General features: G+C 30.1%; 1 protein-coding gene and 1 long non-coding RNA gene across 2 annotated transcripts; both read right to left on the bottom strand.

The window, feature by feature from the left end:
- Positions 1 to 6,961: 6,961 nt before the first annotated feature.
- LOC147806068 (uncharacterized) lies at positions 6,962 to 8,963 on the bottom strand. Its single transcript, XR_015428704.1, has 2 exons — positions 8,823 to 8,963; positions 6,962 to 7,048 (listed from the first exon to the last, which is right to left on the bottom strand). It is a non-coding gene; the product is annotated as an uncharacterized LOC147806068 (long non-coding RNA).
- A 4,907-nt stretch (positions 8,964 to 13,870) lies between these two features.
- Positions 13,871 to 15,277, bottom strand: LOC122270117 (SCAN domain-containing protein 3-like). The gene has a single exon (XM_043046343.3). The coding sequence runs from the start codon at positions 15,275 to 15,277 to the stop codon at positions 13,871 to 13,873; it is 1,407 nt and encodes a 468-aa protein (XP_042902277.3).
- Between the last annotated feature and the right edge of the window lie 2,549 nt (positions 15,278 to 17,826).

Here is a 17,826-nt window from a genome sequence, read left to right as displayed (position 1 = left end):
GGCTCCAAAATTTTAAACTTTATTTTCAATTATTAATATGTTCTATTGATTTGATCCCAAATGTTTAGAATTCCTTTTAATCTTTCTAAAGAGGTGTTTGAAATTATTTTATAATTAACTTTAATACATGATTTGAATGATCGATTTTATTGCGTAGTGTGGTATTTTGTATAATTTGAACTAGTGGTGTTGTACTCTATTTGGTAGATATAAACTCTTTTACCTAGGATGTTCAAATAGATTAAAACTATCTAAACATTAACTCTAAAACTAAGTTCTGGTTTTTTCGGAACTTTTAGCTGCAAGCTTTTCTGCATCGAAAACCAGGTTTCCCCTTTACTATTCAATGTCAGAATAGTGCATAGCAGTGAAATTGCACTATTTCACCTAGAGACTCAATGATCGGAGGGTTAAAAGACAATGTGATTTCACAGCAGAGAGAACACTAGAAGATATAAATTACATGCTTTTTCTCAGTAGTACTTGTGGATAAAATTTCTTAAAGATATGGGTTTGTGTGATTATGGATTTTTATTCAATTACTTGTGGCTACAATATATTAAGTATAAATCCATATTTACAAAACTTTTTTGGTATATTAAAATAATTCTATAACCAAATATATTAGTTAATTTCCTGAGCCATGTGTGGGACAAAACCATGGAATCAGCCCATAACACGACTTTGATCTATTTTATTCACATATAGCTAATCATTATTCAATAAAGTGTTCAAAACTTTAAAATGTAAACGTTTTAAAAGGTAATTTGGACCTCGTGTCTTTAAGACTTGCATTCAGATCAGTTCCAGTAAAATCATTGTAATTCAAATTGGAGAACATTGCAGCGTAGCAATCGCAATTGATAGTCCTATTTCGAGTAAAAAGAATAAAAGCTATGATAAGGTTAGTTGTTAAAAACATCAAACTACGTTTAAAATGCTATGCAAAATCTGTCACTATACACGGAGAAAAAAAATTCTGGTAAAATTGACTTACTGTATGTTAAGGATATTTTTGTTTAAAAAAAAAAACATTATTCTGGTTAATAAAATCGAAATATACGTTATTTAAAGCATTCATTTGGTAATTTTTCCGTTCATATGGTTACAGTTTACCGGAAACACTAGTTTTTAAAATTATAGCTCCTAATACCACACATTTAGCAAAAAATACAAAATTGAAAAGAAAATTTAACCAAGTAAATGGTTTTCATGCCATGCTCGAAGGTATCATAATAAAATTACCAAATTTTATCATGTATTTTAAAATAATATTTTATTGTTAAATTTACAAAAATCCTCAACAAAGCACTTCGGTAGAAATTACCAAGCTTTTTAGTGTCAGATAGAACCAGAAACTCGACAAATTTTATCATTCTATATGTTTTGATCCTACTTTTGTTTTCAGTGTAATAAGCTATCAAGTCAAGCAATATTGTGCAAGCATTTTATGACCTCAGCATGAGTATAAGTTAAAAAAATAACATCCTATAAATTTTATACCACATTAGTAATGTGACTAGTTGAATTATAATATAGTACTAATTTGTGGAAATATTATAAAAGTTAAAAGTTGAATATCACATTGCAGTGCTATGCGTTATAATTGTAGATAAAATACACAATACCACTAAAAATAACCACTTCATAAACTAATCAACAATTTTAACTTGTTTGAGATACCTAAAAAAGCAATTTTTCTTAGTTATACGTCATCAAATCAGTACGAGTACTTTCTGAAAAGTTACACAAAAACATAATTAAAAAAATCAAATCAAAATATTTGTTTCCACAATTTAAGCCAATTTTATTTTCTCAATAGCAGACTGAAATTTTTTTCATGAATTTAGTATAAAATGCATAACTATGATAAATGTATGAATATTCCATGACAAAAGATATTACAAAAATTCTTTAGTTTTTGGAAATGAAACCTTAGATAGCTTTGTGGCTTTAAAAATAAATCTCGCATTGAAGAAGCAATTTCTGCCGGTGGAACTTTGATGGCATGAAATTAAAGTACAGAAATTTATTTCTCTTCTTGCTTTCTCAGTTCAGATGGGAAAAAAAGATTTTTGGATTCCTTTTTTAATGTGAAATAATATTTCATTGCATGTATAGGATTATGAGTTCTAGTTCGATTTTCAACTTACTAAGTTTTTGGTAATATATTAACCAGTATTCAGCATGTGTTGAAATGATCACTTAGCATAAAATTACTAGTTTAGATTGCACACTTTTCGTCTTGGAGATAATTTGAGAACTTGAAGAAATATAATGACTAGCCACAGAGAGTTCTTTTTCATGAAATCACATACAAAAACGAACTTTTTCTGAATAAACATACCTTCTTTGACAGATTTTGATTCTTGATCTTCTAAATATAAGGGTAGACGCTGTCTTGAGATTATGGTTCTAATAGTTAAGTTAGAAGCGCGTACAAAATTTTGGAACATTTTCACCATATATTTAAACGTATTTCGCCTTATTTTTTCAAATTTTTAAACAAATTAAAAGTCTTTTGTGCACACTTATTAGATTTTTTTATCTTAAATTAAGTTCAAGAAAAAAATTTTTTTCTCCAGATTTAATATTTTTTTATTATTTATTTTAATATAGGATGAAAAATTTTACCTCGTAACTTTTACCTAAATTCTAAAGGACGAAATACAAAAATAAAATTAAAAGAAAATCAGTGGAATATTTCTTGAGAAATGAAAATTTAAATAATAGTTTAATTTTGAAACTTCATTCCTCAACTATGCTGTCAATTTTACTCAAAATTCTTATCTTGTCCTTTAAAATTACATAATTTATAATGAAATAAAAATTTGCACATCCTACAGTCCAAAACTTTTTAAGTTTCATCAAATGAAGTAAATTAATATTAATAAATAGTTTTAAAAAGTTATACATGGAAGCAAGGAAAAACGCGCTAAAAGTGAAACTATCATTTAACTATCTAATCTCTTGATCTCCAGACTAAATTATTATGGTCATAGTTTCCAGATTGCAGCTGCTTCCATTAATATTTTGAGAGTAAAAAATTCTATTCCTTCAAGAACAAAAAAGAATGTTTATGCAGAATAAGTTCGTTTTTGTGTCTGATTTCCTTACTTACATATCTTTATCTATATTTACTATTATATTTCAGCTAAATATCTTTAGCTCAAATATAGTAGTAAATTTAATTAGTTTATGCTTCAAACAATTCAGGCGTTGTCTTAAAGCGTAAAATCCATTCTTTAAATCAAAAGTTATTATGGTGTTCCATTTTCTTCATATTCCAACAATGTAAATCTGAAATAATGTATTGCTTCATCCATACTTTAAAAACTCATATTCTATTGAGAACTTATAAAACCAGAACACTATGTATTAGTTTACAAATCTTTTAAATTCATATTTAAATAATTTCCTTCTTAATATTGCCCTTAAATGTATAAAATACCAGCAAATGAAATCAACATCATTTTTAAACGGAGCTCTTTAATTCAAACGAATTCCATTTTATATAGGTATAATGCAGTTTATGTATTTTATAAGTGTTTCCTTCTTAAATTAATGTGGTAAAATTTAACTTTCAAACATTATGATTATTCTTAATATTCTCCATTTCAGTGAAAAAAAATTTCCCTCACAAAATGACTTATAAAATATTTTTACTGTTGAAGTTTTTCTACTGATAATAGTTACTCAGAATTGACGTGTTAATGAGTCTAACGTTTCAAGTAAAGTTTTTTTTATATTTTATTTTCCTTACGAATAAGAAAAAAGGAACAAAGTAAAAGAAGTTTCTGTTTATTATTAAGTATTGGAGTATTTATTATTGACTTTTTGGCAAGAAAAAATACATATAGAAAAAAAGTCTTATAAATCAAGATTTGTAATAACCTAGTTTCTAGCTTATGACTTTCTGCTTAATTAAATGTTTGTGATGGAAATTTTAAAGCATTTACTATCAAAAAATTAGGTATCAAAATATAATTTCAGTTGATCATAATAAATTATGGTCGTTTTTGAAGAAGACATGAAAGTAAAAACTCAAGAATTAAATTATTTGTCTTGGATCAATAATGGGAACCAGAAAAATGTCGTTTTTATCGCTTTAAAATATTTAATAGATAAATGGATACATTAGAAATACTTTTTTCATTTGTAAATTAATTTTAAAGTACATAAGAATAAAATAAAAATTACAAGAAAGAGCTTTGATACAAATTTGTTTAAATTTGATTTATATGAGAATAAAAGATCTTATTTTTTATTTTACAATTGACGTTGAAATCCGAAGCTTAATTGGGTTTACGACTATCAATGTCTAACTCCGTTGCTTATAATTTTGAACTTAACCCAGATGACAAGGAAAGTCCTGAATCAAGCAATGGGACAAAGTAGCTTTCGTGAAGGGTTTTTTAATCAAACTAACCCACATTTGCGTTACGTGGAGAGGAAAATCACGGAAACCTTCCACAGTTAGTTAGAATGAGGGGTTTCTGCCACTGATGCTATTTTACGCCAGTACTGTGGTCGGTGCAAGTTGGAAGTGGAATTCGAACTAACCAGCTAGTGTTAGGATTCAAATCTGGGTTACCTCATTGGGATGTGAATGCCCCATCCCTTGAGCCACCGTGACTCAATAAACTATTTCAATGAAGGAGATAAGTTCAGTTTTACAAATTAATTTTTGGCCTGAAACTTAACACAAATCTTGAAATAAAAAAACATAAAAATTTTAAATAAATATTGTGATAATTTAAAAATTATAATGTTCCAAGTAATTTCAAAATCATGTTATGTAATTGTATTCCTATTATAGTAATTTGTCAAAAATATTATAGGTTCCATATACAATTTATGCAGGTAGATTTACCATATTGTCCTGATATTCAGTCAAACTTCATTATTTCATAATTATCTATAAAATACGTATATGTTTCTTAATATGTAACTGTTACTTGAAAAGAAACAGCTGCTTTGGGATAATTCATGACGGAGTCTGTGAAATCTAAAGTAGTTTCTGAATATATCGAGAAGCTGTATCCCTTGCTCGCCTTGCTTACCCATCCTCTCAGTTGCATCGCGATCATTTTTTGTTTCTCGATGAAGACCAGATTGCTATTAAATATTATTCAAGGAAAAGATCCCAAAATTTTTGTGTTTCAACACTTAACGGTCCTGAAGTACACTGTAAAAAATTTCGAGCTATGCGGCACCAAATATTGGTATTCATTTGCTGGCTACATAAAGTCGTGCTCAGTTTTACTATATATTGGTGCTTTCACTAGTTCCAAACAACGAGAGAAGGTTGCACCAAAAATCGGAATTTTGAAAGAGCCTAAAAGCGGCGAAAGGTTGCACCAAAAATAAGTGTTTTGAAGGGAACTAAAAAGCGAGGAAGGTTGCACCATTATTAAATATTTTTAAAGCGGCGAAAAGCAGATAAAGTTAACATCATTAATAAATATTTATTGAAAAAAGAGGATATAATTTAAATCAAATTAATAAAACTATTTTTATTTTAGATGTGTTATGTAATATTAATATATATATATATATATATATATATATATATATATATATATATATATATATATATATATATATATATATATATATATATATATATATATATACTAAATAGTACATCTAAGATAAAAATAGCTTCTTGAATTTTTATATATTTAAATAATTAAATTATAATTTGATTTAAATTATCTTCTCTTTTTTTATAAATATTTATTAATGATGCTAACTTTATCTGCTTTTTGGCGCTTTAAAAATATTTTCGTTCATATGAAAACTTTTTCTTTCTTCAAAGTGATATATGTAAAATTTAATCATTTTTTACATTTCATTTAAAGCACGAACCGATGCTATAGAGTTAATACCGCATGTAAATAAAAAGAATTTTAATTTTAGGCTGAATCAAATTCTTATTACTATGTATTTTGAAATTATTTTATTATTTAAAAATGAAAATATTACTTTCACAAGTAAAAATTTATATAAAAAAGTAGACGAATATTGTATTGGTCAACCCCCAATCTCTAATTAAGGAAACATTCCAATATTAATTACATTGGAGTATGGAAATATTAAATTTGAAGTAAATTAAGAAATGTAAAAATAATGAAAAAACTTGGAAATATTAGCAAAAAATATACAGATCAATATTTAAACATAATTTATTCATTTACAATCACTTTGATATTTGTATACATAGACAGAATGTAATAATTTTTAAGCAAAATCTTAAAATTTAAATATATTATACTTTTTATACATATCACAGCATTCATTAAAAAAAAATACAAAATATTCACTCAGAAATATGATCGATAGTATGTTTTTGTTACTAAGAGAGTGCATTCAATTCAAACTTATTTTACATTTACAGTAATTTAAAATAAAAATTATGTTATGCCTCAATGTTTAGAGTTTTGAAACTTGGGATCATCTGAAAATAATTTTCTATATTTTAATAAGATACTAAATTTCTTGGCATATTCTGCCTCATCTGAATTAAAATCTACAATATAGCTAAATTACTTTTTTACAAGCATAATTTACTACTTGATAAAAAGAGTAAAATTTCCCACAGTTTGAAAAAAAATACTGTAATTTTTTTTTATAAATTAGTAAATGATGGTGAGTATTTGAGAAAAAACAATATTTTTATTACATATTCATGATTATAGATTTTCTGGTGTTATTACTTTAACTATATCACATTTTTCAGTTGATTGTAAAAAACACAGCAAGTTTTAAAAAGATTACACACAAATAAAATTTTGGAGCCTATTTACAAAAGAATAATTGTTTTTCCAAGCACAGGTTCTTCATTCTCAAAACTTGAAACTATACACATTCCTTGTTGGTACGCTGTTCTTGAAACTAGCACTTTTCAAGTGTGAAAAAACTGTTTATAACCTTCTGGAATTCTGGTGATTTTGGCAGAATCAATTGGTTCGGCACTGGGTATAACAATATTTTTTCCTGTGTCTCTTTCTCAATTAAAATCATTGAAGTTGTTGGTATCTTTATGCTAATGAAAGAAGATTAAAAATAATGTAATTTATGCTAATAAAATGTACAGAAGAAACAAAATTTGAATCCTTACTTTTTTAAAACATAGAAAGATAAATCAAAGAAAGTCATATTTTAATTACTATTTTCAAAATACAATATAAAGAAAATTGAGAAATTGCAGTTCTCGTGTAAAAAAATTGTAAAACATTTCACTACCTTAAAAAACAAAAATTTCGAGACCAACTATTTATACAGGGGGGGGGGGGGATTTTTATCTTAAGCCTCCTTTTACCCACAAAGATTCCGAAAAGGAATGAAAGATATTGATATTTTAAAATATTATTATAATTATTTTTGTTAAAATGCGCTAAATTACCAAAATAGAATTTCTCCACTTGAGAAATTGTGAATTGAATTTTATGCAGAGCGGCACAGTAAAAAATTTACTGAAGGAACTGTAAACAGTTAAAATAATAAATGAACAAATTGATCATCACTTGTATAGATAAAAGAGTTCGTGTTGAGTCTAAGAGGGTGGAATCTGGCTGACGATTAACACACAAGCAGTAGTCATGTGGATAGTATTAAAACTCCACATGTATACTGTTTGTGAGGGTTGCCTTTTTAACTAAAGGTCTTTTGTTTCATAGAAGCACATATATTTCAGAATAAAAAAATTTCACTTTTGTAATTAAAATGAAACTTTTCAAAAAAAAAAATTATTTAAAAAAACAAAAACAACTGTAAATATTATAAAGAATACGCATGACATTTTTGAGGATCAATGAAAACGTTCAATTTCATGGTTATATTATCCTTCCCCTCACCCGCAAAACACAAATGTGGGCTAAATTAATATATTTAAAGCAACAAAAAATAAAATAAATAAGTAAAAATTAAAAAAACATCGAAAAATAAGTATCTAAAGCAGAGTATCTATGAGTATCAAAGTATTTTTTATATGTATTTAATAAAAAAGATATATTTATTATCTTTTTAAATACAATACTTTGTTTAATTGAAAAAAATTTTCTCTTAGTTAAAAAATATTAATAATAAAATACATTTTAAGAAAAAATTCTAATAAGAAATCAGTTAATTTCTAAATGTTCTAAAACAAATCTTATTCTTGTCGGTGTTTTGTTCTAAATTTCAGTAAGGTATTATTGGCGAATTAAAAAAAAATATCGCTTTGTTTTCTTTAGCGCCAATATTGCCCACTAAGTTTTTCTCCTACCTCGTGCGCTCAGAGAACGTAAAGAGAAATCTAGTTTCCATGACAACGGTTAGTATTAATTTGAGGTGAATAATTCGCATTGAAAATTTTACAACAGAAGCACTTTAGAATGTATAGACCAAAATTCGTGTAATTATGTGACATTACAAACGAAAAAGAGCAAAATAGAACATGAAAATCAAAACAAAAGCAGAGATATTGATAAAAAGTTTTAATCCTAACAGAAAGCACATACGAATTTTTTTGATCGGTAGAATGAAATAAAAACACGAACCTAGAAAATTTTCACCGGCAGTGAATTTGGCGGAAAGCTATGCTCCTTTAGCCAAATAAACTGTAAATGCACTTTCTGTGCACATAAAATCGTTATATCTCCTTATTTACTGAAAAAGAGCTAATATAGATTTTAAAATATTTAATTATTCATACAACGAAACAGTTTCCTATAAGAAATTTGAAGCTAGCACTTTCGGAACAGACAACAAAACTTTTAAAGTTGATATTAAAGAAATGAACTGTAATTAATGCAAATAATTAAGAAAAGTTTACTTACCTTCAAAAGAAATGGACAATTTCAAAGACAACTTGCATGAGATGATATCAAGATTCAACAACAAAGTCGTCCATCTTGTCAACAACTACGTAATAAGTCATCGGTCACGTGCCTGTCATAGTACGAAAGTTTGGTGCAATCGATTGCGCCATAAACGCATTTCTTGATCATATTTTCCAATTTATGGTGCAACCTAGATAAAATAATTTTTGATTTATCCTATTTATGGTGCAATTAGCAAACTTTGCACCAAGTATTGGATAAACATTAACCGAGATTTTTTACAGTGTATTTCAAGTTCACTTCCTACTAGGTAAAATTATAATGATTAATTATAACAATTAATTGCAACAATTAGTTACAATTAAACCAATTTTAAATGTGACTACACTAAGTGCCATCAAAACAATAAAATGCTTTTAACCATTATATTCATGGTAATGGAACCAATATGTTAAAGTGCCATAGAACTTTTAAGTCGACATCGGTCCGCTAAGTGTTAATAAAGATTTGGTTCCCAGTTCTGTTAGAATAAACTTTAAATGTAATAATTTCGCTCGGTTACTTTTGTAACTTACTCTTATTTGATTTTTGGTTAGTATAAAAGCTCGTTAAAATGTTTTCGTTAAAGATTTGTTAATCTTCAGTGAATTAACTTAATTGTTAATAACTGCTTCATAATTTCAAGCAATTATTTTATATTCATTACTTTAATTGCACGAGTGTACTGTACCCTATCTGAAATAAAATTTTTATTATAAAAAACTAGGAGGCTTCGCCCCCTGCTCGTTCGGTCTCGCCAACCCCCGGAACTTCTTTCGCAGTTCATTTCGGATTGCTTCGCAATCCAATGCTTACTTTGCTCGCTCATTGGATACGTTCTTAACGTCTAGCTTTTGTATACATTTTTGAATACTGAACTTCCGAAAACTTTTCACTGTAGAAAAATTCTAAACCTGTACATTTCAATATTAATTTGAAATTACAAACAGTTCACATATTTTTCTCAATCACACTATTCTAAATTTCAGTTGTTGAGAAAAGTAACTGTTGTAAGTTTTGTTTTAAAGTCTTTCCCACCAGAGTGTTAAAGCCATGTGTTGTGAAACAATATGAAATAGTAGTCTGAATAGTAGAGAGAGAGAGAATTTCTTTAAAAACACAATTGTTAATTTGGGCATTTGGCGATACAACACTTATAGAATTGAAGAATTTGTTACGTCAAGCGCTCAGGTATCTTAAATTTGATCTAGTTGCGCTTCTATGTCATTTTGATTTATGTTGCTAAGTTAACTTTCAAAAAATTCTATGGCTGGCAACACCATTTTTATTTTTTAAGTTGTTTAGTTTTATTTCTTTCTGAATTCGTTCTTTTTTTAGCGAAATGTTTTTTTTACCTAACAGAATTCTTTGCCGATTGTTTTCTCTATAAATGAAGAAAATAAAATAAATATTTAAGTGTTGTGAAAGGAATCTTATTTAGCTGTACAAAGTACTTCAGCCAAAATTTGGGAGCCACGTAAGAGAATTATATATATTAGATCAGAAACACATCATTAAAAGGCAGAATGCTTTGGTGTTTTCAAAACGTAAACAAAACAAAGCAAACGTTGCCACCGACGGAAAAGAAATACAGCCAAAATTTGGGAGCCACGTAAGAGAATTATATATAATAGATTATATTTACTCTGTTTTTACCATTAGTGTTTTAAAACAGCTGTAAAACAATAACTATCTTTATAATAAAATGTTACATAATAGGGAAATACAACGTGATTGCTTTAGATTAAAGGAACAAGTACTTTTAAACCTTCAATTAAAAAAAATAATCTAAACAAAAAAATGTTAAAAGCGGATGATAAAATAAACGTTTTTATTATATTCCGTTACGCAAGGGAAGAAAAGTATTTACCGATATAACTATTATTTATTTTAGGCTGAGGACAGGGGAAGATCTAGATCTTCTTTGTTTTTTAACCATATCAATTAAATACTTTGGGGAAAAAAAGAACATCATTGAAATGTCACAAATCTGAACTGAAAAAGATGGTTCTACAGATTATTAAAACTTGTTTGATTGCCGTAGAAAACAAAGAGAAGTTGAAAAACGGTAATTAGACGAGTCTTAATTTGGTAATTAATTCAGTTTTTTCCTAAAGTACCATATAAATAGGCTTGTTTAGCGTTAAAATGAATGTCTTTAGTGCTCAATATTACGAAGAAATAAGTACAAGTAATACAAACAGAAATTTTATTATTGAAAAAGTGACAACTGGATAAAAACTATTTTAAGAATAAAATTTTCCCTATGTGTCCCATAGATTACCAGACATCATCTCGTATTTTTTTGACAGATCTATTTTACGTATAAAAGGATATTTGGAAGAAACTCATCATTTTGCTTCGCTACCCCTATCTATTGATATTTTAACGCGTATTTAGCAGTTTGATAGCATTTATAGTTTTTTTTCCTGATTGTATTCACTTTAAAATGTATGTTTTTGTGTAACGTTTTCATCATTTTTAGGAAGATGAATTTCTAGTCTGCGTTTAACGTTCTTACATGATTTCAAACTTTTTATTTAGTAGGGGAGAGTTGGATAAAACGGGATACCATTATTGTTTTTATTTACTACGGAATATCTGTTAAGGAAAACCATACAATATTTTTTTGGTAGTTACAACAACATTTATTGAAGCTCACAAAAAACATATTTTAAACTAATTTTAATGACTGTGAAATAGAAAAAAAATCCAAACTCTTACATATCCCGTTTTAGCATACCTGGGTTGGATAAAACGGGATAGGGTTTACAATGTTTAGTTTTTTGCATATATATAAATATAAAATTATAAATAATGCAAATATATAAGTAATATAGTTTATATATGAAAAAGATCAAGTCTTCATCAGAGAAATACATTACAATTAGTTCTAAAGAAAGATGTGAAATCCTAGAGTCGAAAATAAAATGCTTAATAATGAACGTTAATAAACAAATTTTGCATTACTATATAAAGAGACTAAATTTTTCAAAAATATATATAGCTAATATAAATACGTTGTTTAAAAAGCCTAGACCTACATTAATATATGGCTATTTTAAAATGTAATAATCTAACAAATAAATAGGTGGATAAAACGGGACATAAAAAACTCTATCCCGTTTTATCCAACTCACAAGTGTTCCGTTTTATCCGACTCCGACACTTTTTGAAACAAACATGGCTGCTGCCTAAATGTGAAAAGAAAATTAAATAGACTGCACATAAAAATATTGGCAAATAAATGGTTAATTAAATTTAATACTTACCGGAATTTTATTCCCATGCATGTAGGCAGTACAATGTAAAAAACAAGGCACGTAAATGTAGAAAATAGCAAAAAAATAGAGTAAAAAAGTTCTGAGACCTACAACTTTCTATCAAATAGTGATCTCGAGGCGGGACGCACCGAGAATGATATGATCACGGTCGAATAACGCGTTTCTGTCTTTGTCCACTCGATAGCTGTAATAGTCTGGTGCCTAGGCGACGTTTCCCGTTTTGTCCGACTATCCCGTTTTATCCAACTCTCCCCTACTGTATTTTATTTATTTATTTTTCAAATTTTTTTCATATCACCGACGTTAAACAATCAATCTGTATCAAATTCGCAGTTATATGCGTTAGACTTCGAAATTTTATTTTAAATACACTCAGGAAAGGGAACTCGTAGATCAAGTATTCAGGGCAAGGAGAATGTTTTTGATGAAACTGATCCGTATTTGCGTTACATGGATTGTATTAACTACGAAAACCTCCTACGTTAGACAAGAGGTTTCTAACCTTTGATCCGCCAACCATTCAGGATATTTTACGTCAGCATTGCAATTTGTGGACCAGTAGTAGGATACGAATCGACATGCTATCACCGAGATTCGAACCTAGATCACCTGATCTCCTCTCTACTCTTCAAGCCATTCTAATACTTCTTGGACTGTGATCTTTTTTGGACATTATGCTATTAAAACTGATGTTCAATTCGATTTTTCAATTACCATAAACTTGGTTGTTTTTAGTAAATGTTAATAATCAAATAATTTTATTATACATTAATTTTTATTTCTTATTATTTACGATAGCACTTTTAACGATCATTTGAATTTCCTAATTATTCAACTTTTCATTGTTTTCTTAAAATAAATTAAACTTCCTTCCTTTATTATACTTAGAATTAATTACATTATTGATTTTTCTGTTACAGGAAGTTATCGAATTTAAATTAATATGCTTAAATGCGGGAAATAGTAGAAACTATTTAAATTAATAAAAGATTTGGACCTGCAAGCTCTCATTTTTGGAGACAATTAAATCACTTTTCTGTCGAAGATTAACAATGTCATCGATTAGAATTGCTTAGCTATTGTAATGGAGAAATCTCTTGTTTTGTTTTGAATTATCAGCTTTAACGTTTTCCCTTTAATATTAGTGTATTAAGTTTGAAAATATTAATAATTTGTCCATTACTAATTTGGTTTTTGGTATCTAATAACTTCTGGAAAAATTTAAACAATTTATTGCAAATTTTAAAAAAAATGAAAGAATTCCCGTAAAAGTCTTTTGTGGTCAATAGGAGGCATGGAGTTTAGAGCTTTACATTTCTTTTTTGACCTACGGTATGATAGTGATAATGTTGTCAACATAAGGAACTGCTTTTACTTCCTAGATGAGCTGGTATCCATGCATCTGAAACTGAGTGGATTTCAATAAGTCGTCCAAATACCTTCCTAATGACAGTCTAATGCCTTAACCCAGTGCTTTCCAAACTTTTTGTACCTGCGCCCCCCTCTTTGGAAAAAAAATTTGTTGTGCCCCCCTTAATTTTTCTAACAATCCAATTTCATAAACACTCATCTGATATTGTAATTTATTTAATGGGCTACAAAATAATATACAATATTATGTATAAAAATACTATTTTAAGAAATAATAATATAATGTAATAAAAACAAATCTTACAAAAGTACAAAAAATAGAATTCAACATTAATACAACATTATTAAAATTTAATGTGAAGGGTGAGCTTGTTTTTCAGCACAAATTTTGTCAAACCGTGGTATCATTGAAGATATCGCGGTTCTCAGTTCCTTTTCAATCTTTAAGCAGGATCGATACTTTGTCTTTAAGACAGCTACTGCAGAAAACCTAGTTTCACATAAGTAAGATGTTACAAAGGGCAATAAAATTTCTAAAGCTTTATTTGTTAAAGTAGGAAACTCGTCCTTTACTCGTAACCAAAACGTGACAATATTATTTTCGTGTTGAAACATCTGCTTTAATGTGCTGTCACTAGATAAGTCAATTATCATTTCCTGCTCTGCTGTCGTAAGGCCAAAATCATCATATTTTTCAATCACAAACGGGTTTCTAATCCATTCATAGTTGGACATGTCAAGATCTTTAAAGTAAAACGAGAATTGCTCCCTTAAACTGGTCAAGTGTTTATTAATAAGAACTTTACTTTCTTCTATTTCATCTGCAAGACAGGTAATTTTAAAAGTGGGAAACATGTCAAAGTTATTATTTTTCAAACTTATTATCCACAGTTCCAATTTTCTCATAAATGCAGTAACCTCGTCTTTCTGGACAAAAGCATGAATTTGAGGCCCTTGCATTGATTTATTTAAAGTACTGAGTCTTTGAAAAATATCCACTAAATACGCAAGTTTTACAAGGAATTTCGTGTCATAAAACAAGTTTGCTTCATCTCTATTATTATCAGTAAGGAATATGGCGATCTCTTCTTTTAGCTCAAACACCCTTTGAAGTACTTGGGAACGAGAAAGCCAACGTGCCTCACAATAATATAGAAGTGGTGTATATTCTGAACCCATGTCATTACACAATTTTGCGAAAAGCCTTCCTCTTAATGGGCTATTTTTGATAAAATTTACAACTCTTATAATAACTTGAAATACTGTTAGTAAATCTTCACCCATATCTCTTGAAACAAGTGATTGTCTATGAATCATGCAATGCGTCCAACTTGCCCGAGGAGCCACCTTCCGAACTAGTGCCTGTAGACCAGCGTTTTTTCCTGCCATAGATGGAGCTCCATCTGTGCATAGTCCAACACAGTTCTCCCACAGAATGTTATATTCATTGAAAAATTTATCAATCATATTAAAAACTTCACTTGCTGTAGTATTGCCTTCAATAGGCTTACAGAATAACATGTCTTCTCTAACATCAGTTTCCACAACATATCTTACATATGTAATCAAGTGTGCATCCTTAAGAACATCTGTAGCCTCATCTACTTGCAACGCGAAAGAAGATAGTTTTACTTTTTCTATTAATTGATCGCAAAGATCTTCAGATATATCGGATATTCGTCTTCCCACCGTATTATCTGCAAGTGGAATGATTTTAAGTTGATCAGCATATGATTCACCTAGCATCGTAGCTACCATGTCAATAGCTGCAGGTAGCACTAAAGTTTCTCCTATTACATGGGGTTTTTTTGCATTTAGAAATTCTATAAGAAACCTTATAAGACGCAAGCAATGCTTTTTGTGTAACAGACATGGTCTTTGAAAACATTTCTTTTTGTTTATTTAAATTCTCCAATTTTCTTTGGAAAAATTCTATTGTCTTTCCAACGTGATCTGCATGTACGTTTTCGAGATGCCGTTTTAATTTATTTAGTTTCATGCTGTCTGAGGCCAAAGTATTCAGACACAGCAAACACATTGGTCGTTCTTGGCCATTAATGACTTTACATGTAAATCCAAATGATAAGTACATTGGATCATATTTTCTACATTTAGGTTTACTATTTTGCGAAGATGTTCCGCTATTTTCGTTACCTCTTCTTTTGCCGTCTGCTTCTGCTTCATTCAATTTTCTTTTCAACCCAGTTACGTATTTATCCATCTAAAAGGGTTATTATTTTAAATCAAATAAAAATACTTTATAACAGTTTTGAAATTTACCTCAATATTAATTTAGAAGTGTACCAAAGCGAGTTTGTAGAGTTTGTAGACAATCTGCGTGGAAACGGTCGAGTTTAACCAACGTTTCTTAACGAAATGCCACGTGTCTGCTCTCGTCTGGGCACACGCATCCAGTTATAGTCGCGTCGTCCGAGTTTGAAAAACCCCGCAGTCGCGTGCAATTGATGATAGTTCCACACCAGATGTAATGAGCGCTAACGTCGTCGAATTAACGACGGCCTTGGCTCATAAGCCTTGTCGGGGCCTGCTGCCTGCTTCTGTTTACTGAAGTTTGGCGGGAGTAACCCCGAGAATACCCGGGATGATCCCGAATGCTTGTCTAGTGTTTCCTCGCGCTCGGCTCCAAACGGGAAAGCAAGATGTTTTCGTTACAGCAAGAGTATGGATGGATTTTTTAGCATTTATACCCGAGAAATTCGCGGCGAGGATTGTGGATTACGTATAACCGTCTTTCTGATTAATTTTTTTGACACCTATTCGACTTTTTTGGTTTGTATTCGAAAATAATATTTTGGAATCAGCTGCGTGCCCCCCCTGCAACAGTCTCGCGCCCCCCTAGGGGGGCGCGCCCCACAGTTTGGAACACACTGCCTTAACCACTGATCAATTGTGCCTCCTTTAGGGTGTTTACCTTCTGTAGGAAGACACAAGGAGTCACGAACCCGCGGTTCTCTAGGGATCTGATCACTCCCCTCCATTCACACCTCTTTCCCCCTTCTCTTCTACCTTGTCGTCATTGCCAAATTTACTGCAAAAGGCTTTTCGTCTGTGTTTGATTAACATCATTTTGTACTGGACCCTGATGGAAAGAAACCTCTCGTGTGTTTACGTGAATGGAGATCCGTCTCCCTTGAAAATGGGATCTTTCTAGTTAAGGGACATCCTGGTACCCCGTACTTCAGGTGAACGAGAGATGCTGTTTGTCCTAAGTGAGCCAACCGGCTAGTCACGAACACATATTGTTGGCTACGGTTAAACTCGGGGTCACTTACTCCGCACCTCATTTACCGTTTAGGCTGCTTCAGGGAAAACTCCCGAACCTGTAGCTATTGGTCATCATCGATGTTCAAGTTACAGGTGCGTATCAGCTGCTCTAATAGCAGAAAATAGTACAGTATTTAGTTCCGCACACTAATGCAAAAGTAGCAGAGCACCCTTAACCTGTATAAACGCGTTCTCGTTTGCAATAATTGTCACTCCACAACACAACTCTCTGAATACCTTTCCTAATGTAATAATTGTGTAATTCATTGATGTTACAGAAGAAATAAACGAATAAAGAATCAGCATGTTGGTATTTGTAGGATTAATAATGAAAGGAATAAGTTGCCACCTAATTCATGGAAATATCTTCTAGGTTGACACACTGACTTTACCATCCACTGTCATACTCGCATGGTATAATTTTCTTGTCCGAAACTATATTGTAAACCCTTAAATGTTTTTGGCGTCAAAGTATCGGATATTAGAAAGCATTCTGCTGAGAGATATATGTTTGTACTCACTTCTTTACTGTTGTCCACTTTGACATTTCTTGTGAGTTGCCAATGTGCGAATGTGCTCGTGCAGCTTACTCCAGCAGGTGTACAAAAAGATAATTGGAGAAAGAAATTCAATTTGTTAAAGTTGCCCGCTGGAGAGTTACGGCTCGTACTCTCCGTTCGGGTGTACCTATACCACCGCAGCTAAGACTTCGTATTGCTAAGTAAGTATACAAATATATACTATACCATCATCTAACACACAGAACACCAATCAGAAATATCAATTTAAATTTCATTTCACCATCCACTTTTCGCGAACCTGTTTCCACATCTTAACCTCCAAAATCCTCCCGAATATCATCCCCAGAAAAGTCTGGCAAAAACTGGTACCAACACCTTCGTCTAACCAAGAAGAAAGAGGATCCAAAGTTCACTCAATCTGTCCACCAATCAGCTTCTAATGTTTTGAAGAGTATAGGTGCTGAAATAACACTACATCCATCCGAGGGCTAATTGATTTTC

Source organism: Parasteatoda tepidariorum, chromosome 8, assembly GCF_982258835.1.
Source record: "Parasteatoda tepidariorum strain Cologne lab strain chromosome 8, Ptep-v5.0, whole genome shotgun sequence".
In the NCBI taxonomy this organism is placed as follows: domain Eukaryota; kingdom Metazoa; phylum Arthropoda; class Arachnida; order Araneae; family Theridiidae; genus Parasteatoda; species Parasteatoda tepidariorum.
The sequence above is the reverse complement of the archived record's forward strand: the minus strand, read 5'-3'. Positions and strand labels throughout refer to the sequence as shown.

What these genes read in the sequence shown, in the direction of transcription:
- LOC122270117 (XM_043046343.3), bottom strand. Translation starts at nt 15,277, where the DNA reads ATGGTAGCTACGATGCTAGGTGAATCATATGCTGATCAACTTAAAATC.